Genomic DNA, 21,972 nt, shown 5'->3' with positions numbered 1-21,972 from the left:
ACAAGTACCGCATGTGACGAGTGCCGACGCCGCAAGCTGCGCTGCGATGGGCGCCAGCCTCGATGCGGCATCTGTCAAGAGACCGGTATCGCCTGTGAAGTGACGGAGAGGGGTGCTCGAGGACCTAAGAAAGGCCACCTGAAGGCTCTAAGGAATCGAATTGCGCACCTGGAGACGCTATTGGCGACCCAACAACGAGGCCAGGACGTCTTCCCAGGCAGCCACAGGCCAACACCTTCAGCATTGTCAGTGGATATGCCAGACACGGCGGGGGATCCTGAGGTCTTGACGCCTGATTGCTCCCCACCTGCAGTGGCATCAGTCACTAGTTTACGGTCATTGCCTGTCCACAACCCTCTGCTTCCTCCATTGGATGTCGTGCAGGAGGAACTGTAAAACTCCTTGAGAGAGTAAGGGAATCCTACATGAGTGCTGACACCTTCTCTGCCAGAGGCCAGCTCTACATGGACCGGGTGCATGCTTCGATCCCCATTCTACACCAGCGGCGGTACTTGTCATGGGCCAAATCCAGCGACAAAACGGCGTCGCAGAAATGCTTGCAGTATGCTACGTGGGCGCTGGCCGCGCTAATGTCCGCTCAGTTCCGCGAAATGATTGAGCCACTCTACCAGGAGACCAAGCAGATTCTCGAGTCTCTGAATGTCGACGGCGATGAGCATGGCAGCGTAGGCACCGAAGTGGCCCAGGCGTGGGTGCTGATCGCAACGTTCGAGTCGATGCGGACCTATCATCGACAGGCATGGATGAGCGCTGGTCGGGCATTCCGAGTAGTGCAGGCCTTGCGGTTTCATGAAATCGACCGTCCTGTTGACAAATATGGCCCCTCCTCTCCCCAGTGCGGTGACTTCATCGAGGTTGAGGAGAGGCGCCGGGTGTTCTGGATGGCTTACTTCCTTGATCATGTCATGAGCATGCGCGGCGACTGGCCCATCACGCTGAACGAGCACATGGTAAGGGGAAAAAATGCCACCTGCCAAGTAGGCGAAAGCGAGTGACGAATGCCGGGCTAACTGATGACCCCTTGGGATGAATCAATCACAGATATGCACCAGACTGCCAGCTCCAGATGCAGCCTTCCAGAGCGGGCGCGAAGAGCTAGGACCACTCCTATCTGAAGCCATGACAGAGCCTAATCTTCAAGGACGGTCTTCGTTCAATGAGTGCCTGATCTTGGCGACACTTGGCGGGCGTAGCCTGCTTCAGAGCCAACGGTATCACATTTCCAAAGCGTACGGTGACATGGAATCGGACAGCCCCGAGCAGCGTAGGTCATTAGAAAGCCTCTTAACGACCCGGCTTCAAGTCTTGTCTCAATGCTATCCGTCACCCACCGAAGTATTTGAACCTCTGCTTCTGTTTGCCAATATCCTGGGCCAAGCCACCGTTGTATACTTCTGCAAAGCCATGGTGGAGTCGGTGGGATCACCTATCGACTCATCGCAGGGAGATAGCGACGTGTTCTACTATCAAAATCGAGCTTTGGACGCTTCCGCCACTATAGTCCATCTTGCTGTAACGCTGCGCGATCTACCCTCCTCCAAGGTAAGCTATATTCTCCCAGCAAGCCATGGTATGCTGATGGCTTTTCGTCTAGATACATCCGTTGATGCCCATTCCCCTCTTCCTCTGCGCCGAGTTCCTCTACGACAATATGCACACAGGCAAATCTTTCCAACGGCGTCTCCAGGAGTTCTTTCACCTCTTCGGTGAGTTGAAGAACATTAACAATCACGAGCAAAGCTACTTGGATCTGCTACCGCGGTCATGCATCGATAAAACCAAGGAGCTATATCGTCATAGTGTCGAGGGAGCCACTCCAAACGAGTAGAGGTCCACCCTCAGCTCTGGCTGCCCATATCATCGTAGCCTGAATAACCGACATTCCTCTAGCCGTCAAGCTTGCATTTGACGTCCCCGAGGGAGCTTTAAGAATTCGGCCACCTGAAGGTCAGCCTCGGATAAACTATCGGATAAACTGATCGGATAAATATATCGGATAAATATGGCGATAAAGATTCGGAGAAACAATTCGGAGAAATAGATTGAAACCGTTTGGCTGCAGCACAAAGCCACAGTTCTACACTCACAAGAAACAATCCCCCCGAGCAGGCATCGGGGCAACTATGAATCCCGTCGCATGCAATGATTGATAATAATCTTAATCCTGGATGGAGAAGGGAGAGAAAGCGACCATGGATGCCATCTTGGTCCACCATCTCTTGCGCCAATCTCCGACTTCCCACATGCCCAGGACCCTTTCATTGTATCTCCAGCGGCTGAACTTGTAAGTGGTGCCCTACTTATAAGGAGGGCAGCTCTCCGCTACCTGGCTTGATCCTTCAACTGCCCAGCTGTTTTCTTTTTCCCCTCCAAGGTCTTCGAATATTTACGGGCCATATAACGAGGCCAATATATACGAGATCCACGTGACATTGAGCATTTGACCATGATTCTTTTCGAGCGAGGAAACGATGCGCTCAATGTCAATCCCATAACGGGGGTTGATGAAGCTCTGTCCTTGCATGGGTCGGACTGGCTCTGGGCCGTCATGGCCATCTATTGCCTGTCCTTGGTACGTTCCCCCTTTCTCCCTTCATTGGGGGACTGAATTGTCTTCAATTTTCCCAGCTTCAGGCCAATCCACTAACACCACGAGTTCTGTTAGATTGTCCTTTTATCCTTCTCCTTCACCAGCAAAGAGAGCGAGAGAGTTTTCCACTACCTGTTCACCTTGGTCCTCCTAGTCGGCGCCACCACGTATTTCGCCCAGGCTTCCGATCTTGGTTGGAGTGCAGTGAAGCAGGTCGATCATGTCGGTAACGGACTTGTCCGCCAAATGTTCTGGGCCAAATACGTCAACTGGGTCGTCGCCTTCCCTTCGCTCGCCCTGGCACTCGGTCTCGTGTCCGGCGTTTCCTGGACCACTATTGTCACCAACATTGTTTGCGCGTGGTTCTGGGTCATCACCTACCTCGTGGCCGCGTACACGACCACAAGCTACAAGTGGGGTTTCTTCGCCTTTGGCACTTTCGCCTGGCTCATCCTCGCCATGAGCACTATCAATGAGAGCCGGGAAGCCGCGGCCCTGTTGGCCGTGGACCGCGACTATCTCATCCTTTCCGTCTGGTTGAATGTCCTGTGGGTGCTTTACCCAATCGCTTTTGGGCTGACGGATGGCGGCAACATCATCGGCGTCACCAGTGGCCATGTCTTCTTCGGCGTCCTCGACGTGCTCATGGTCCCGGGCCTCAGCTTCGGGTTCTTGTTCTTCTCCCGCAATTGGGATTTTCGCAAGTTGAACATTGCGTTCAGCGACAGTCGTCCCAGCCGAGAGAACAACCCCGCCTACAAGGAAGCTCCCCAGACTTCCCCTGGAGATCCTTGATCAAAGGCTTTTTCAGAAGCCGTGCTTGCGACGTGCTTGTTTTCCCATTTGCTGGGTAGAGATGGGATTTTTGGTACTAGATTGCATGCCTTGGGCATTTTTTCTTCCTCGTCCCATCTACTTGAGTAATTACTCGCTCTCTCTCAGACTTTCTTAGCTTCTCTTTTTTTTTTTTTTGTCCGTTCGGCATTTTCATATCATCCTATGTATTTTCCAACACATTTCATCTATACATTTGTTAATTGCTCTTGCTCTTGCCCTTCCTGAAGACATGAATCGTTGTAATCAATTCAAAGTGCGGAAATATAATGCAAAAGAAGACGAGCCAACTTGAGGCGGAAAACATCCGCGGTGCCTGGACCTGATGATGTTAGAACTTGTATTGAACCTAAAGATTAGTATGCACCATATTCTTCTGTTATCATCCTATTGGTTTTTCTTCTTGTCCAACTGCATTTGCATTATAGCTTTACCAGCAACGAGAAGATGAGAAACAATGGAGTATATGCTTCTCTAGTGTTAGCGCTTCCATCTTCTCCATGAAAAATGACACGGTCGTCCAGCTGGATGCTTGTGAGGGCGCGTTTTTCGCCCGTCAATAAGCACCGGCTCACTTTGCCCGTGGCGGTAAATGTACGCCACATCATGCAGCAACGGATAATGAGACGAATCAAGCCGTATTGGACATCCACGCGGGGAAATCTTGATATACTTTGGGTACCTAGATTATATGCATCTTCCATGATTGTGTGCCAATCGATAGTTGGGTCGAGTATAAGGTAGGTAGGTAGGCAAAGAGAGCCTTAGAATTCTATTGAGTGTAGGTAGTACGAAGTAAATAATGGTGGATGGGCCGAGGCTTGTGAGTGTGGCGTTGGAAACCACTGCTGGGTCGACAACGCTCCAGTGCTCCACCGTGGACCAAGGCTCACGTCATTGATCCCTTTGCGCCTAAGCAATCAATAATCTAGCCTCGCTGTTTGGATCGTTGCAACAATTCTCTTTAGCGACGACAACGAATGAGATGCAGCTGTCCATTTCATTGTCGAGCCGCAAGCGCCGGAAACTGCTCCGAACATCCAATCATATCACCTTTTCCACCGGCAAAAGAAAGGCATTAATCTCCACTTGTTCCCGTCCCTCTGGGAATACCCCCGTTCAAATTTCCATTAGATTCCAAATGCCAAATTCGAAAACGTTGATGTTACTTTCCCCATCAAGCGGATCCGGTACAGTCGAAGCACACGTACGTTTTATCTCGATTTTTTTTCCCTTTGAATATTTTTACTTGTCCATCTGTTGTGCTTACTAAGCGATTGAATGGATCTTGTCGCACACTGAACCCAAATCATCTCCGCTGCTTTTTACATTGCACTACTCCGTACCTCTGTACCTTTCGAGTTATTGTTTTGTCTCCATGCCGCGGAAATATGTGATTGTCTTTGATAGCAAAACATTTCGACACATTTTTTTGGAAGATGTGTACCTTGTTTGGGAATACTGTCTTATACAATCGCAATGAGCTGCAGTTATTTATGAATCGAGCTGATCTGAATCTAATGCGATTTGAAAGTCATTCAATATGTTGGCTGACACGAGCATTGACGAACAATCATGATGATCTTGGACAACTCATCAAAGAGTGCTCGGTTTCTTGTTATTATTAATCATCTACACCATTCAGATGACGATTGACAGTTGACTGCCGCGACCAGGATTGATGCAACGTGAAGAGAGTACTCCGATAGTCTGTTGATGAGTACAGGTACTTGTTTAAAGTACAGGTACCCTTGCGCTGCCCGTGCACAGAAAAAGTGTGAGACACTGGATATGCTTGATCAGAAGAGGCAAAAGATCGACGAGAAAGGTGTGGCGCTTCGTTTCAGAGTGTCATGGCCTGTCGGAAGGATCAGTGGCTTCCCTCCCAAATAGTCAGCGGCGTCCGGGAGCTGATCTCATCTGGCATTTTTGACGTGAGAGGGCTGCACGATATCAAGCGAACTGCAGGGATGCCGATACCGAGATGCGAATATCCTAATGAGAGCAAAACTGAGAGCTCAGGGCATCCCATCCAGAGAAAGAAGTGCTTCTTCCTTTCTTTTCCCCCCCAGCGATCAGATCGACGATCTGATTCAAAACCAAAAATCATATCTTTCTCTCTTCTTTTTCCGTTTCCGCCGCCATGGGCCGAGAGATGGACGATCTTCATTGCCGGCCACGCAAGCAGGTGTGGCGAGTATTGTCTATGAAGATCGTCTCGTGGAAAGCCTCTGGCTGATCAATGCATCGCTTTTCTTGAAGAGACGAACTTTAATACAATACTCGTACAATGAGCAGTACAGCAAGCATCGAATTGAGAAAATCCTGGCATGGGCAATTTTCAGTCGGAGCAATTGCATTACTTTACTATGCAGCAGTGTTCGTGAGCACAAGTTATGATCGCGCTCATACTTTGTCAGACTCCAACAGGGCGTAAATTAAGTGAACACCTGGTACGGGTATAGCGCCAGCCCTCGTAGCGGTACAGTTACCTTGGGCAGATTGCGTGGTCGGTATCTTTAGCCCCCGGCAGACAATCAGCCAAGCCCAAGTGATCCACCAGATCGGACAAGGCTCATTATTTTCTTCACTGGGGCACGGGCAAGACAAGAGACGACTACCAAGACCTCCCCCCCAACGCCACAGTGGGCAAGGAGTGGATCACCCGGTGGGCCAGATTTTCTCCCCCAGGGACTTTTCGACTTCTCGCCCATTTGGAGTCCATTTTGCCCATGGTGATTTCCCCTCCCCTAACCAATAATCCCGCTCTAATACTGTACATCCCCCCTCCCTCCCCACCACGTCCAGACTGGAGACGATCAAACCCCGGTGGCCCCCTGTCACTAAAGTATACTGTTTCGCCGCCCTACAACTTGTACCTCTTTCCTGCCTCTGTCTCTATGGAAGTGCGATGAGGACGGAAGAAAGTCGTGTCGGAAAGAGTCATCCACACCTAAATTACAACAGTCTTACTCGATGCGATCGGGGATTACAGCATTCCGATAACCTCTCTTTCTTCTGCCCTACTGCGTGCTGATGTCGTCCTCTCACCTCTTACGTTAGTTTACTTGACGTTGCTCCTCCACAAGCTCTCTCATTTCCCACCCCACTCTCGGCCTCGGTAGCTGGCGAAACCCTTTCTTTCTCCCTGGGACCAAGACGATCCTTTCCTACATCTTACAAGTCGGCGGGAGAAAAGGAAAGCGGGCTTTTTACCATTTCGTCCTTGCACTCTTCCCTCTCAGCAACCTTGCACCGATCATCTCGCGTGTGCAGCTGCGCACACAGGCTTGCTCCACCCCTGGTCGAGCCCTATCTCGCATTTTTGCCCCTTCAACACCTTTTCCTCCTCGTCTTCGCTCTTTCAGTCGTCCTTTTCCTCGTTGTTGAAGCCGTTTTGGAATCCTAGCAATCGTCTTCGGCACCGTCGTCGTCGTCGTCGTCGCCTTCGTCAGAGCACACCCCGGCATATCGTGGGAATAAAGGTCATTATTAGATGGTCCTCGATTGTGAGCTTCATACGGCTCCTTGACTTTGCACGACTACGAATGCGGGCCAGATAGTGCGCATCACCAATCCCACCCTCCGACGACCGTCGACTTGATCAAAATAGAAGTACCCACTACGCAAGGAGGAATACACTTGGATTTTAGAGAGCATGTCTGCAGCAGGAGATGGATCGCCCAGGAGGGATTCGCACATGAGTGCGCCATTGACGGCGCAGTCTTTAGCTCAGTCTCAGAAAACTACTGCAGAACCAAGCCGTTCAACCGTTCCCCCAGGGAACTTGCATCTGCCGCTTACCGGTCCCACCTCTTCCTCTCCGCCCACTCGAGAGGGCCCTGCCTTTTCTCCCTCCGCCTTATCCGAACCTCCGTCCGAAATCTTCAGTCCAGCATCCACGGACAGGGTCTTTCCCATTCGATCGGTGGTCTCCGTTGATCCCTACCAGACCCCTGCGGTTCGCTCCGAGCAGAGCGGCAGCTTCACAGACGGATTTCCCTTTGGTTCCGTTCGCAATAACGATGCTCGGAGAGATTCGGTCGATAGCATCGCCCAAAGCCGCATCTCCGATCTCTCGTCGCAACCAGAAGGCCGACCTGGAAGACATGGCACGCCCTCGGTCAGTCACACGCCGCAGGACGCCACCTCTGCCGCCGCTAGTCGACAGGCCAGCAAGCGCAGGCCCACCGCGAGCTCAGCTACAATCGACATTAAGCAGCTGCGCTTGTTCAGCGAGGGTGGCTCGACGGGGAAGTCGGAGACCAACAGTACCAGTGGCCCTGGGCCACTGCGTCCCCAAAGTCCATCCATCAAGAGTATCAAGAGTACCAAGAGTGTCCATGATGGGCAGGATAGCGAGAGCGGCATGCTTGTGACGTCGAGGTTCAAACACACTGTTGTCGATGGTGGCCATGCCGTCATCACCGGTCGGGGCGGTGAGACCCTGCAGCGTTGCGAGGACGAGCCCATCCACATCCCGGGAGCCGTCCAGTCCTTTGGCTTTCTCTTGGCGTTGCAGGAAGAAAGCGATGGCAGACTTGTCGTGCGAATCGTCAGCGAAAATTCGAAACGATTTATTGGTTACTCGCCGCGCGAGCTATTCGACCTGGAAAGTTTTACAGACATTCTCTCGGAGGAGCAAGCGGACAATATGCTCGATCACGTTGATTTTGTGCGCGAGGATGACGCCGATCCCGCGACCAACGGGCCCGAGGTTTTTACCATGTCCATCCGGCCGCCCGGGCAGCGGCGATCCCAAAAGCTCTGGTGTGCAATGCACGTGAACGAGCGTCACCCGGAGCTCGTCATTTGCGAATTTGAGCTCGAGGACGACACCCTCTATCCTCTTGTTCCAGCGGGTGAGCCGGGCTTAGAAGGACCCGAGGACACCCTCAACAGCCAACCTAACCCCGAAGAATATGCCGAAAGTACAGAGACGCTGAGCAAGCCGCTCCGGATCCTTCGAAGCGCGCGGAAGCGCAAGAGTGAAGCCGCTGCCATGGAGGTGTTCAACATCATGTCCCAGATCCAAGAACAGCTGTCAGCCGCACCCACTCTTGAGAGGCTGCTCAAGGTGCTTGTGGGCGTCGTCAAGGAATTAACGGGATTTCATCGCGTCATGATTTACCAATTCGACCAGGCATGGAATGGTAAAGTCGTCACCGAATTGGTGGATCCACGAGCGACGCTCGATCTGTACAATGGCCTCCATTTCCCCGCCTCAGATATTCCAAAACAGGCCCGAGACCTCTACAAGATCAACAAGGTGCGGCTTTTGTACGACCGTGAGCAGGTCACGGCGCGGCTCGTTTGTCGAACGGTTGCCGACCTGGAGACCCCGCTCGACATGACCTATGCATACCTGCGCGCCATGTCGCCGATTCACATCAAATACTTGGCTAACATGGGCGTGAGGGCTTCCATGTCCATTTCGATCAATGCATTCAATGAACTTTGGGGCCTCATCTCCTGCCATTCGTACGGATCTCAGGGCATGAGGGTGTCTTTTCCTATTCGGAAAATGTGCCGGTTGATTGGAGATTCCGTCTCTCGAAACATTGAGCGGCTTTCCTATGCCTCTCGTCTCCAAGCGCGGAAGCTGATCAATACCGTCTCAACGCCCTCCAATCCCTCTGGATACATAATCGCCTCCTCTGAGGACTTGCTTAATCTGTTCGACGCCGACCTGGGCCTGCTTTCGATCAGGGACGAGACAAAGATTCTGGGAAAGCTGGAGCAGCCGCAAGAAGCGTTGGCCCTCTTGGAATATCTCCGCATGCGAAAGTTTACCTCTGTGATGACCTCGCAAGATATTCGAGAAGACTTTCCGGATCTGAGGTATCCTCCAGGCTTCCAGTTCATAGCAGGTCTCCTCTTTGTGCCTTTGTCGATTGGCGGGCTTGATTTTATTGTGTTCTTCCGTAAAGCTCAAGTCAAACATGTGAAATGGGCCGGGAACCCCTATGACAAGGTCATTAAAGAAGGCACCGAAGGTTACCTTGAGCCCCGGACAAGCTTCAAAACATGGAGCGAGACGGTCGTTGGCAAATGCCGTGAATGGTCCGAGGAACAGATTGAGACCGCCGCCGTGCTTTGCCTAGTGTATGGTAAATTTATTGATGTTTGGCGACAAAAGGAGGCGGCATTGCAAACCAGCGAACTCACGCGACTCCTCCTTGCCAATTCGGCGCACGAAGTTCGAACACCGCTCAATGCCATCATCAATTATCTCGAAATAGCACTCGAAGGTGCCATTGACAGCGAAACACGGGAATATCTCGCAAAGTCGCATTCGGCTTCTAAATCTCTCATTTACGTCATCAATGATTTACTCGACCTGACCAAAGCAGAGGAAGGGCATAACCTTGTCAAATTTGAGCCGTTGGATTTGATCTTCACGATTCGGGAGGCATTTGAAATGTTCCAGGGAGATGCAAAACGCAAACAGATTGACTACCAATTGGTGGAGCATCCGGGCTTGCCGACCAAAGTCATTGGGGACCAACGGAAGATTCGACAAGCGATTTCGAATATAATCGCCAATGCGATACAACATACTACCGAAGGATTTGTGCGCATAGAGGCATGGCCTACAAGATTCGAAGAGGGCAAGGCTGAAGTAGAAATCTCGGTCGAAGACTCTGGAGTTGGCATGTCAGTTGATAAGCTTGACACTTTATTCACTGAACTGGAGCAAGTGCAGGCCGGCGGCGATGGGTCTATTGGCGATGCTTTGGCCCCGAGTTCCAAGGCACTTGTACAAGATTCGCTGTCAAAGAAGACCCTCGGATTGGGCCTGGCGGTTGTGTCGCGAACAATTCGTAACATGAATGGGCAGTTGAGGGTGAAGTCGGAAGAGGGCAAGGGTTCCCGGTTTGTGATCCAGCTCCTGTTCGATCTCCCGGAAGAACAAAAGACTCCTCCAGCATTGACACAGGCTGGTGAAAAAGCTCCAGAGCCTCGTCGTGTTTCGGAGGCTTCGCCTTCCCCTGCTCCCGTAGAGGGTGAATTGTTGCTTGTGGATAGAGGTGCTGCTGCCAACACTGTTGGCCCGTCACGCTCTCTACCAAGGGATATTTCCATGGCTCGAAAGGATAGTAACGACAGCGTAGCAAGCCGGAAGAGTCTTCGCAGCCTCGAGAGTACAAAAAGCTTTATGAGCGCAATGAGTGTCAGAAGTGGAAGTGGAAAGAGTGACGTCGAAAGATTGATTGACGCCATTCAAGAACCAACCGTGGTCAGCCCAAAGGCGAAATCAACGACTCATGGCGTTCAAGGTGAACCGACAGAGTCACATCTCTCAGTACCCAATGCCCCCAGTCGCTCAGCGAGGCGCACAAACTCTCGGCCGGAAAGTGGGTCAGAGGCCGCGTTGCGTCAAGTCCTCGGAGATAAGCCTGGAGAAGCTCCTGTCACGGGCTCGAGAGTGCCGGTCAAGCCCGTGAGAATGCCGGATGAAGACTTTTCGTCAGCAACTAGTTCTGGGCAGATAGCAGAAAAGCGGAACTCCAGAGTATCGTTTGATGTGTCAGAAGAGTCAAAGAAGCTGGAAGCGCCTCCTCTGGACACTAGCCATCTCAATGTTTTGGTTGCGGAAGACGACCCGGTCAATAGCAAAATCGTCAAGAAGCGTCTTGAGAAATTGGGTCATGAAGTTTACCTTACCGTCAATGGTGAGGAGTGTGCTGGAACATATGGAGAGAAGCCAGGCTTTTTCGACGTGGTGCTCATGGATATGCAAGTGAGTTTTTCCTTGACGAAAAAGGCTTTTCTTTGGGGAAATGATGAAATCTAATCAAAAGCTTTTGCAGATGCCAATCGTTGATGGTCTCACCTCCACCAAAATGATTCGATCGTTTGAGAAGACACATGCATCCAACATACTTTCAGCCCGGGCCTCTCTCAATGGGCGAGTTCCCATTTTTGCAGTGTCGGCATCACTTGTTGAAAAGGATCGTCACATATACACCGAGGCTGGATTCGACGGTTGGATTCTCAAGCCCATTGATTTCAAACGGCTAAGCGTATTGTTTGAGGGTATCGGTAATGACGAGGCTCGAAACGCAGCGTTGTATGAAGCTGGTGAATGGGAAAGAGGTGGCTGGTTCGTGGAGCGTCAACCAGACCTCTTTGCCGCAAAGACTGCTCCTTCAGATCGCGAATCAGCTGCCTTTAAAGAGACCTCGTCCAAGGAAGAGGACAAGAAGCAGGTTGAGCAGGCTATTTCAGGTTCTGGTCATGAACCAAACCGAACATGATTGCGGATCCTGTTTTATCGCCAGAGCTCATGGTTGAGAAACAGGATGACCGACCCTCTTGCAGCAACCGAGAGCAAACCTGAAGGGTATTGATCAAAGTACCTTTCAGCTAACTCTGGCCTCACTTACCATGATACCTCAACTATCAATCCTTTGCCACTCTCTCTCCACCTCCCTTTCTACTCTACGCCTCTTGAAGCTACTGATCTATTCCGACCTCAACCCTCCCTCTCCTCTCCGGACTTTCTTCTTTTCTTTCAACTTCTCTGTCAGCCAAGGCACGAATCTTCACTCCATCCTCCTATCCAATTTACGAAACACGTCTCTTTCTTCCTGTTCAAGTAACAATATCCAGCCTTTTTTTCCATGCTCATTTTTACTTTTCCCCCCCCGCTTGGCATATTCTTGGCGTCTGCGCTTGCATCGGACGAATCTCTTTATGTTGGAATACATTTTTTTACCTTTGAACCCTTTTTTTCTTTCTCTTCAATTGCTCTCTGCATGACAGGTTCTGGAATCCTCTTATGATACCTCGGCCTTTTATTCTGTTTTTTTCACTTTTTTTTTAATTCTTATTGTTCTCTTTTTTATTTGTTATCCTTTTTTTTTGTTGCCGTTCTCAGGTTTTTCTTTTGTCGTTATTTTCTGGTTTTGGCGCAGCAGGGCATAAAAGCAACGGTCTGCCATGCAAGCAAGCAACTGAGCATTTTTTAAAAAGCACACGCACACGCACACGAATATCGGTTATGAAGATACTAAGCAACGATAGAACTGGATGGTACACGATAGATTTCATTTCCTCACCTGTTTTCTTTTTCCTTTTTCTCTCCCGTTACTTTTTACTTTTCTTTATTTTATTTTATATTCTTTTTCTTGAAACAAACATATGTCCATAGTATAATCCCTAGTCTACGTATAATATGTATAACAGTATAATTCTACGGTATTACCTTTTATTCATCTCTCTTGCCGTATCTTTTATCTATCTCTCGTGCCTTTAATTCATTTTCTCACATACCTTTCTCTTTAGTCAGTTTTCTCTCGTGCCTTTTATTCATGTTTCTCGTGTGCCTTGTGACTTGTTATTCTCCATTTCCTCTCGTACTGTTTTATTCAGTATCTCGTGCCTTTGATCTGTATTTCTCTATACTCTCCATTTTGTGCCTTTTAATCTCTATATTCTGCATTTGTTCATTTTGTGTCCTCTGTACTAGCCTCTGGCCCTCTGTATTGTGGCTTGCTGCTTGGCAGCTTGCTACTTGTCCATCTTTATATTTTTCTTTTCTTTTCTTTTCTATTCTTCTTCTTTTTTTTTTTTTTTTTTTTTTTTTTTAGGTTTGTGTTTTGTGTTTGTATATTCTTTTTGTTTATTCTCTTTCATTTACAATTTACATTCTTTGTTTTCCTTTTGTTTGTATTTTATTCTTTAAATCTTTCTTATTATATTTAGATATTCTATTTAGACTATTCTATTTTTACTTGTATTTTATTTTATAATTTATAAAAATTTTTGTTTTTGGCTTTAGGTTCTGTATTTTATATCTTCTTTTATTATCCAGTATCTCTTCTACTTTGTATTTATTTATTTCTAGTTTTAAGTTTGTTTTTTAGTTCAAACTTTAGGTTTTGTATCTTCTTTTATTTCTCCTCTCTTTCTTTTTTTTCTTTCTATTTTTTTTTCTTTTTATTATAGTTTTAAGTCTTATAAAGATACAGAGTTATAGACATGTATAGTGTACTAATATATATTTTGAATGACATTCTTCTTCTTTTTCTTCATTTTGCTATTACACTAACTACATGGTGCATCACTTCCTTTCTGTCTGGCCTGTTCAATGTTGCTTTACCATTTGTATTATATCTAGCTTAGCAACAACAACCATTTATAAGGTCGTTGTCAGAGCTCCTAGAAGGCTGGAACAGTCAAAGACTCAAGCTTCTCTACTACGATCTACCACAACATCACCATTCTGTCGTACTGCTGTAGCCTGTAGCATTTGCTTCTTTTTCTGTAGATGAGAAGAACAACACTTGATAACTTTACAATAGAGTCTGGTTATAACAGACATGTATCCTGAATGTCAATTGATAATTGTTTCTACTTATAGTCTTTAAACTCTCCGGCTATCTTTTGTTCAAGCCCCAAAGACTCAAGACTACTATTGAAGGTTTAGACTTGTAAAGATACTTTGTAGCTTTTCCTTTTTCCTTTTGAGTTTTCTACTTTACTCTTTGGACGTAAGACTTTGGCTTGGACCTTTGACTTTAACTTTTAATTTGAGACAAGTGAACATTGGATGTTGGACTCTGTCTTTAACTTTTGACTTTAGAACGTAGAAACTAAACGATGACACTGAACACTTTATTTATCAATAGACTCTTTTAATCTGCGAATCTACAGGGGAAAGTAATTGGAGCAATTCTACATATTATTCAGCTATATGACAAATCTGCCTCAGGTTCCCATCTCTCAGACATGCTTGATACTAGATAGGTAGGTAGGTAGGTAGGTAGGTACATATTACAGAATTACATGGTACGATACCGCGCTGCTGGTATACAGAATACATGATAAGATACTGCCATGCTACCGATATACATGCTCAGCTCATTAACACGAGTTTTCAATCATCAAAATCGTAATCGTCATCGTCTTCTTCGGGTAGCAGGGCACGGTATCGTCGAGAAGTCAAGTCTTCTTCGAGACCGCCGTCGGATTCGGGGTCGACGTAGCCTAGTACTGTGTTAGTGTATATGAAAACAAACGTGATGGTTTAGTGTAATAGAACAGAAAGAATAGATGTGGAGTGTGACGCATGGGAATAGACGTGAAAGATGGGCAAATGGACAATGGACAGTGAACAGTGGACAATTGACAATGGAAAATGAAACTCACCCTCTCCACCGACAAGACTCAAGGCGACGGGCAAAAAGACCAGAGCATGCGTGGCGGCCAAGACGACGAGGGAGAGCCAGATTCGGAAATAGTAAATTTCAAAAATCTTGCTGCGGGTAAAGGCCAGGACAATGACTCCTAGTAGTTTGGTCACCGTGATGCCGCTAAACACGCTGCTTCCCACATTGACGAGGGCAGTCCAGGCACGGGCATCGCGGCCACGGAACTTGCTCTTTGCGCGCTCCATAATGTTGCGAGACGGGAACATGAAGGCGCGAGCAATGTGCGCGCAAAACTCGACGCCAATGCCGACGCATATGACCAAGTTGACGAGTGACACTGCATTGAGGGAGACGCCAAACAGGGCCATGCTGCCGATAATGTCGATGACAATCATAATGACAGTGATGGTGACCACGGCGCCAGTCATCACGGAACCGAGCAGGGTCGAGGACACGACGAGAATCATGGCGAGTGCGGAGCCGAGCAGAGTACCCGCGAGACGGACAATCGTTGCGTATTGGTCAAAGAAGATGTAGAATTTAGAATACGGGAACACATCCACTCCGGTATGTTCGCGGAGGGTATTGGCGATGCGTCGCGCAGAGGCGTACGCGTTGATAAAATCTTCTTGGCTGCGAAGCGGCGTGTGACTGGATCGGAAATGGCTGGCAGGAGTGGTGAGACGGGCTTGGTCAATGACAAGAGCGTCTCCGTAGGCGGCCTTGCCGGCTACAGGACAGGATTCGTCTGTGGGTGATTCGATCCATTTGGAGAGATAATCTATGAATTCTTGCCCCTCAGGCATGCCATAGAGGGTAATATTCCATGGTGGGTTGCGGTTTTCAAAGCAAACCTCACCAGTAGCGCCTTCGACGCAACATTCCTCTAGTGCGGGATTGAGCCAAATAAAGTAGTCATCGATCCAGCTTGCCGCGGGCTCAGAAATGTAAGAAATGTTAGGCCGTTTCCGCTCCTGTTCAAGCACATTGACAATGGAAAAGGGATCGCAGGTTGAGAACCGGCCGCAGAGCTGTTGCTGGTGAGCGCGTTGTGTGGTGTTGAGTTCGCGCGTGACAAAATAGACGGGTGGTCCAGAGTCAAAGTAGTCGTATAGATCGTTAAAGTAGTTGATCAGATACGAATCGCTGGGGATAGCAATGCGCTGGTCAAGTCCCAGAGAAACTCGCGGGATAAGCGCAATTGCAGCAGTGAAGAGCCCAAGGAATGCAACAACTATCCCGACCTTGGTCTTGCGGTTGAGCAGAGCAGGAGCATAAATTCGACGGACAAATTTCTGAACAAGCCCTTCGTCCTCGGCAGCATATGGCCGTCCACCTGTCAGGCTGCTGGATAGACCCTCCGAATTTCGGACCTTGATGCATGGGAAGCAGTCTGTCCGGTTGCTCTCAACACGGCGCTGGTTCAATGTGAGGACAGACACAAACATGGTCACTTGCAAAAGGGCATTGATGAACACCGCTCCCGCCGCGTATACCGCAAAATTCCTCACCGCGGGCATATCAACCACAGCGCCCAGAGCAAAGGCAATCGTCTCGGTAGTGGCCGAGAGGAGAATACTAGGGCCCATGCGGCCAAGAGCCTTGCTGACGCGCAGCTCGATAGTATCGTCCGGATGGCTGACATTGATACGCTCAAACTCGTGAACAATGAGGAAGATATTGTCCACTCCAACAGCGAGCACCAAAAATGGAATCACCTCGGCAATGATAAGAGTAACCTTGACGCCAGCCGCCGCAAACAAGCCAACAGACGCTGATACAGACATCAAGACTATGATAATGCCAAAGATGCCTAGCGTGAACTTGGACTGCACCAGCGCACTTGCGGGACGGTACAGGATTGACTTTGTTGCCAAAGTCGTAGATCCCAACGCCAATGATGCGTAGATGAACATGATGATATAACTCACCACGACAATCTTCGCATCAGTATTTGTCGATTTATTTAGTTCTTCCTCCAGACTGATCTCGGTCGAAAAGGACAGTCGCAGACCCATGTCCCGTGCTTCGTCTTGCACTGCCAGCAGCAGCGATTTGAGGCTGCGCTCCCAGTCCATGGCATATGCCTCTTCACCTGAGCCCTCGGGATGATTCTTCACCACCCACGTCACAATTAGCGCCTTTGAGTCGACCACATCCCCAGTTTCCTCCCATCCGCCCAGAATCATCTCCCTTTTGAGAGGCTGCTGGAAATCAGGCAAGCAGTTGACCGGCGAAGCTGTACAAGCTCTCAAGTCATCCTGCCATGTGTCCGGGTCAACGCTGCTGAACATGCCTCCGAAATACCCGGTCACGGATTGTACGACACAAGCATCGCCAGTCGGTTTATAGCAGACTTCATCGAAAGTGCCTCCATTGGAGATGGATTTGAGTCGCTGCACACGCTGTTCCACATCAAACCACCATCCAAGTGTATCATAACTTAAGACTGGACCGGGTTCAGAGCCCGTATCATTGACCAGGAAGGCTTGTTGTGCACGGAAGAACGGTCCAAACTTTTCATCAAAGAATGCCTTTTCTTCCGCTGCAGCCGAGTTGGGGCTGACCCATAGGCGTACAGGGTCCCTTTCGACTGCGAACCTAACCCACCCGATACTCAAGAGCCCAACAATGACGATGCTCGTTCCGATAGTAATTGCGGGGAAGCGGGCCGCAATCTCTCCTAATTTGCGGAACACCTTGTCGAAAAAAGTGTTTAGCCGATAGTACTTTTGCGGCCGATCTAAAAAGCCAGCATCGAGAACCACATCGCCTTCATCCTCATCATCGCTTGCAGCCGCGTCCTGCAATAGCCGCAGTCGTTCGCTCTTGTGTCTAGCATGTCTCTGGTATGCTACATGTCCTGAGACGACCGCGACAAGGACCAATAGGAAAACTGAATAGACGATAATGACGGCAAACGAAAGGCAATGAAGCGCGCCAACATGACATGTTTTCGCCTCTGCCACCTCCGGTAATGCCGGACACACTGCCGGACAATCCACACAGGCGCAACGGTACCGGGTGTCTGTATCATTGCATTGCTTCGGGGTATTGTCCATGGCGCTCATGCCGTCCTTCTCGCGCCCTGCCGGCCTAGGAAAGTTCAACTGAAACGGGCTCCCAAATGGTTTCTCGTCTCCCAGGAACTTTAGGAAGGAAGTGTAATTCTTGGCGCCACCGCCAATAAGGTCCATTGCATAACCGTTGGTCCCAGAAAACTTGACATCTTTGCAACTGTCATAGAATCCCGTTCCGTAGGTATCAGATACAAGAGTATCGAGTTCCGTGACAATAAGCTTTTTGCTCGAAGCTAGCTGCGTTTTGGTGACATTGACGAAAAGCGACTGGTCAGGTGAGCAGGTAAATGTGCAAAAGAGATTGAAAAAATTCTCCTTGCATGCCGGACACGACGCGATAATGGTCTCTGCACGCTTCAGATTGCTAGATAAAGCATCAAGCTGATATAGGTCAGCTTCTGAGGCTCCAAAAATACACTGTCCCCACCCGGATTACACATACCTGATCCTCTTGGCAACAGACCGGTCCCTCGGACCATTTGTCTCCACAGATATTGACCAGCCTTTCGCGCACAGCATCTGACGGATCTTCAGCAGGTCCATTATCAGGACACGGCAGCTGTCCGCCAAAGAAGGACTTTTTCCCGCAGTGTCCTCGAATGGCGCACCGACCGGGCTCGTGCTTGTACGTCCACTCGTCATCGCTATCCCCCGAGACAAGGACGGCAAAAAGTGCCAGCCAAAATATGAAGAGAAATCGATGAAATGAAAGTCGTTGACCCATCATCCTCACTAGAAATTGAGGCGTCCTCTCAGCGTCAAGTAGTCACTTGCGATGGCGACAGCATGTGAAGCTTAAGCTTGTACCTGCATCTGGTCCCTGCAAAGCCGTTGATGACGTGAGTTTGCGGCAATACTGATAAGAGAGAACCTTATTCGGGAAAGACTGATGCTTTTACTGAGTTCAAAGAGAGATTGGCCGTCGCTATTATATCGATACTTCTGCGTAAAATTAGAGAGATATGAAGGTGACCCCGAGAAGAGAGAGAAGGCGTTGTCTCATGCCAGATGGGGGTTTGGCCACCAGGGTCGGAGAGACAGCGACGAGACAGATGACACCATGAGCTCCCTCGCCTATCGTCGGTTCGGCTCTGTATCCCGCCCCAACCCCATCATTTCAAACCTTAATCCTTGCCAGCGTACAGTTATCCGTTACTGCATTGCACATACAGAATACACTTGACAGCTTCACAAGATACAAAGAATGTAGTTGGTGGTATGAGTAAAATCCAATCATCACATTGATAGTCAAAATCACTCCATGAAAAGCTAGTTAATTGTATTCAATTAGATGCAATCGACCAGCAATACTTTTTTTTTATTCTCATTCCGCTTCCACTCCCACGCACACTCTCTCCTCGATGGCTAAATTACACGCGATAATATCTGAATGACAAAAGGAAAGCTACCTAATAATTCGCCAAGCATCCAAATAAAAGGAGCAGACGGACACGCATAGAAGAGAAAACCAGTGATAGCAGACAAAGTGAATTCGTAGGAGAATGTTGGATCACAAGCTTTAACCCTCGCTCCGTATGACGCAGTAGAAAATGTATGCTACAACGACTTTCAAAAGTATTTGCCGTACCCATGAACCCGATCCGAGCCGGACAAACTGCCCTAGCACAATGCGCGGTGGCTCGCCGACCTCATTAGGTATAAGACAAAATCAATGAAAGAATGATGAAAAAGGGGAAAATGAATATGAAAAAAGAAAATAAGAAAATAAAAGAAAAAAGAGAATAAACGGAGCGGAAGAGCAAAACAGAAGCTAAAGAAGTGAAGAAATGTCTGTTATCAATGCAGACCCCTTCGGTTAAGAAAAGAACGTCGGGACTTAGAGTCCATTGCCCTTACAGGCTCTGGACGCCACTTCTGTTATTCACGAGTCGCCGCCAGCAGGGGCAGGCGCGGGAGCGGATGATGGAGCAGAACCATCAGCACCGCTCGCCGGGCCGCGAGCAAAGCTTCCTCTGCCGCCACGACCACGGCCCCGATCACCACCTCGGCCTCTTCCGCGGCCAAAGCCTCCACGGCCACGACCAGTGTCGCTATCGCTAGCTCCACCGCTTCGGGGACCAGCAGTGGCACCACCGCGGCGGCTTGCCTGCCATCTTCCAGCGCCGTCTCGGGGTAGACGCTCCTCAAAGACCTTCATGCTTGGCTTGTCAGATGTAGTTCCCGGAGGGATACGTTTCTTGTGATCAGCGGGCTGGCGGTCCAGGGCGGCTTGCATTTCCTCGTGCGTGTTGAAGTGGACCGAATAGGTCTGACCCGCGCGACGCTCATCGACACGAACAATTTTCGACTTGTCGTCTTCCGTAAAGAGATCGCGAACAGCCTGCTCAGATTGGACGTTTGTTATGTAGATGCCAGTGCTGGGCTTCTTCTCGATTGGAGAGGCATTTCGCTGAAGGGGCGATGTAGTAGGCTTCTCGGTACCGTTGCGGACATCCGTCGTGGCAGCGGCAGTTGGCTGAGAGGCAGGGGCGGAAGCGGCGGCGGGTTTCTCGGTTGCAGGCGCTGCGCTGTTAGGAGCGGGTTGAGGGGTAGCAGGCTTGATGAGTGGGGTGGCAACGGCGGGAGATGGCGAAGGACCAGAGCGAGTAGGGCCGACGGGCGGCTTCATCTGCTGCGTAGACTGGACCGCCGGGGGAGCAGGAGCTCGTGGCTGGGGCTTCGCGGCCTGAGTCTGGTTGGCGACAGGTGGGGGACCGGGCACAGCTGGTGACTGAGTTTGCACTGGCGGCGTGGCAGCACCGGGGACAGGAGCAGCGCCGGGCGTCGGTGTAGCAACGCCGTGCTTGCCGGTACGGTGTGCAAAATTGAAACCTTGCGCGCGCATCTCGGTTCCAATCCTGCCACCTTCAATGTCCAAGACGAGCCATCCAAAGGCGGCGTCAGCGAGGTTGAAGTTCCACATATTCTTGAATGCGCTTTCGTCCACCTGTCCGCCTACATTGGGGCCGCCGACAGGTCCACCAAACGGATTTCCACCATTGGCTACCGACGGCATCTTCTGTACAATTTCCAAGGCATTTTGCAGGAGAGTTTGCTGCGCCTCATTCTGAGCGACAGCAGGCTCTACCTCGCCCTTGACCGTCTCCCACACGTCATGGAAAGAGGCCTTGGAGGCGGCGAGCTTGCCCCGGTAGTGGTCGAGCGTAGGGTTGACGCTGAATTCATTGTATGAGCTGCTATAGCGGAAATGCAGACCAGCGGAAATGGAAAAATCGGCCTTGAGCGTGACAGACAGCTGGTTCAAAAGACCCTCGCGCGCAGGCGACGCATGAGTGACAAAGACACGGGTCTCGGTCGGGTCGTAGACGCGGTTTGCCGTATCCACCAGCTCACCCATCTGTAGTAACGTAGTCCACATGGTGCCTTGACCGCCTGCTATTGTTGTCCGACCCTCGCCATTGTCGAAGAGCTTGTGCATCACTACGGCGCCGCCAAGACCAAGCAATCGAAGCTTCACACCACCAACATCAAGCAACCGAGAGTTCGCCTCGTCGATGATGTGCAAGTTGTTAACCTTGTACTCTCCAGATCGGAACTTCTCCAGCACGCGAACATCCTCGCAGGCACCCCACACAGTGTAGACGGGAACGTCCAAAGTATATTTCTTGTTTAAAAAGGACGGCAACTCGGATAGCGGGAGCTGATCGGCAGGGAAGCGTTGCCGGATTGAAGGGCCCTGCGGCGGAGACTGGGCAATGGCGCGCTTGGTCTGATCAGAGATGAGGGGAGAATATTGAGCGACATGCTTGAGGGTCCTAGTGGAGGTCGCAATTAGAATGAAATCCAGGCACGTGCTCAATAAGCAGCTCCACTTACTTGTCGGCGATTCGCTCAAGAGACGTCTCATCGTAGAATCCAAAGTCACCAGTATGAATAACGTAATTCGCCCGCGCTTGCTTGGCAAGGTCGTTCAGTGATTGAAGGTTTCCTAGAACAAATGACGTATTAGAGGACATAAAGCTTTTTTTAAGAACAGAATACAGAATCTTCTTCTATCTGACTTACCGCGAACATCAGCTACACACAGCACTCTTTGGTTTCCAACCTGCGTTACACGGCCATTATTTGAGGAAAATGAACCAGAACCAACAGCGGGAGCACCGGTCTGGGGTCCCGACGCGCCGTTGGGAAGGAAATTTTGGTTGTAAGGGAGAGGGCGCGGTTGAGCTTGCGTCTGAGAAAGTCAGCACATAACAGAGACATTGGGTAGGCTTGAGCCCACGCCTGAGACGGGCAAAAGGGAGGCAAGCTTACCGAAGCCATGTGA

General features: G+C 49.8%; 5 protein-coding genes across 5 annotated transcripts; 3 read left to right on the top strand and 2 right to left on the bottom strand.

The window, feature by feature from the left end:
- The first annotated feature begins 264 nt into the window (after positions 1 to 264).
- Positions 265 to 1,898, top strand: L228DRAFT_166122 (hypothetical protein). The gene is made up of 3 exons (XM_018329429.1): positions 265 to 971; positions 1,063 to 1,563; positions 1,616 to 1,898. Exons 1-3 carry the CDS (start codon positions 426 to 428, stop codon positions 1,847 to 1,849), a joined length of 1,281 nt encoding a protein of 426 aa, XP_018186644.1. The 5' UTR covers positions 265 to 425; the 3' UTR covers positions 1,850 to 1,898.
- Positions 1,899 to 2,352: 454 nt separating this feature from the next.
- L228DRAFT_166124 (family A G protein-coupled receptor-like protein) lies at positions 2,353 to 3,637 on the top strand. Its single transcript, XM_018329430.1, has 2 exons — positions 2,353 to 2,593; positions 2,687 to 3,637. Exons 1-2 carry the CDS (start codon positions 2,468 to 2,470, stop codon positions 3,404 to 3,406), a joined length of 846 nt encoding a protein of 281 aa, XP_018186643.1. The 5' UTR covers positions 2,353 to 2,467; the 3' UTR covers positions 3,407 to 3,637.
- A 3,466-nt stretch (positions 3,638 to 7,103) lies between these two features.
- Positions 7,104 to 11,706, top strand: L228DRAFT_239968 (hypothetical protein; the record flags this gene model as incomplete). The annotated part of the gene is made up of 2 exons (XM_018331193.1): positions 7,104 to 11,189; positions 11,260 to 11,706. 2 exons carry the CDS (start codon positions 7,104 to 7,106, stop codon positions 11,704 to 11,706), a joined length of 4,533 nt encoding a protein of 1,510 aa, XP_018186642.1.
- Positions 11,707 to 14,105: 2,399 nt separating this feature from the next.
- On the bottom strand, positions 14,106 to 18,688 carry L228DRAFT_222126 (multidrug efflux transporter AcrB transmembrane domain-containing protein). The gene is made up of 3 exons (XM_018330292.1): positions 18,127 to 18,688; positions 14,603 to 18,065; positions 14,106 to 14,440 (listed from the first exon to the last, which is right to left on the bottom strand). Exons 1-3 carry the CDS (start codon positions 18,409 to 18,411, stop codon positions 14,331 to 14,333), a joined length of 3,858 nt encoding a protein of 1,285 aa, XP_018186641.1. The 5' UTR covers positions 18,412 to 18,688; the 3' UTR covers positions 14,106 to 14,330.
- Positions 18,689 to 20,496: 1,808 nt separating this feature from the next.
- Positions 20,497 to 21,768, bottom strand: L228DRAFT_205505 (hypothetical protein; the record flags this gene model as incomplete). Its single annotated transcript, XM_018329658.1, has 3 exons — positions 20,497 to 21,460; positions 21,522 to 21,633; positions 21,711 to 21,768. Coding segments are annotated over 3 exons (1,134 nt in total), but the record flags the coding sequence as incomplete, so codon positions are not given.
- Positions 21,769 to 21,972: the final 204 nt, after the last annotated feature.

The sequence above is a fragment of the Xylona heveae genome, assembly GCF_001619985.1.
Source record: "Xylona heveae TC161 unplaced genomic scaffold L228scaffold_8, whole genome shotgun sequence".
In the NCBI taxonomy this organism is placed as follows: Eukaryota; Fungi; Ascomycota; class Xylonomycetes; order Xylonales; family Xylonaceae; genus Xylona; species Xylona heveae.
Note: the sequence above shows the minus strand (reverse complement) of the source record. Positions and strands in the feature narration are given on the sequence as shown.

Bases quoted from the DNA above. Each gene is read 5' to 3' on its own strand.
- L228DRAFT_166122 (XM_018329429.1), top strand. From the start codon at position 426: ATGAGTGCTGACACCTTCTCTGCCAGAGGCCAGCTCTACATGGACCGG. The intron at 972-1,062 runs GTAAGGGGAAAA...AATCAATCACAG, and splicing joins TCACGCTGAACGAGCACATG to ATATGCACCAGACTGCCAGC. The intron at 1,564-1,615 runs GTAAGCTATATT...CTTTTCGTCTAG, and splicing joins GCGATCTACCCTCCTCCAAG to ATACATCCGTTGATGCCCAT.
- L228DRAFT_166124 (XM_018329430.1), top strand. From the start codon at position 2,468: ATGATTCTTTTCGAGCGAGGAAACGATGCGCTCAATGTCAATCCCATA. The intron at 2,594-2,686 runs GTACGTTCCCCC...GAGTTCTGTTAG, and splicing joins CCATCTATTGCCTGTCCTTG to ATTGTCCTTTTATCCTTCTC.
- L228DRAFT_222126 (XM_018330292.1), bottom strand. From the start codon at position 18,411: ATGATGGGTCAACGACTTTCATTTCATCGATTTCTCTTCATATTTTGG. The intron at 18,066-18,126 runs GTATGTGTAATC...GACCTATATCAG, and splicing joins TCTGTTGCCAAGAGGATCAG to CTTGATGCTTTATCTAGCAA. The intron at 14,441-14,602 runs GTGAGTTTCATT...ACACAGTACTAG, and splicing joins GAGTCTTGTCGGTGGAGAGG to GCTACGTCGACCCCGAATCC.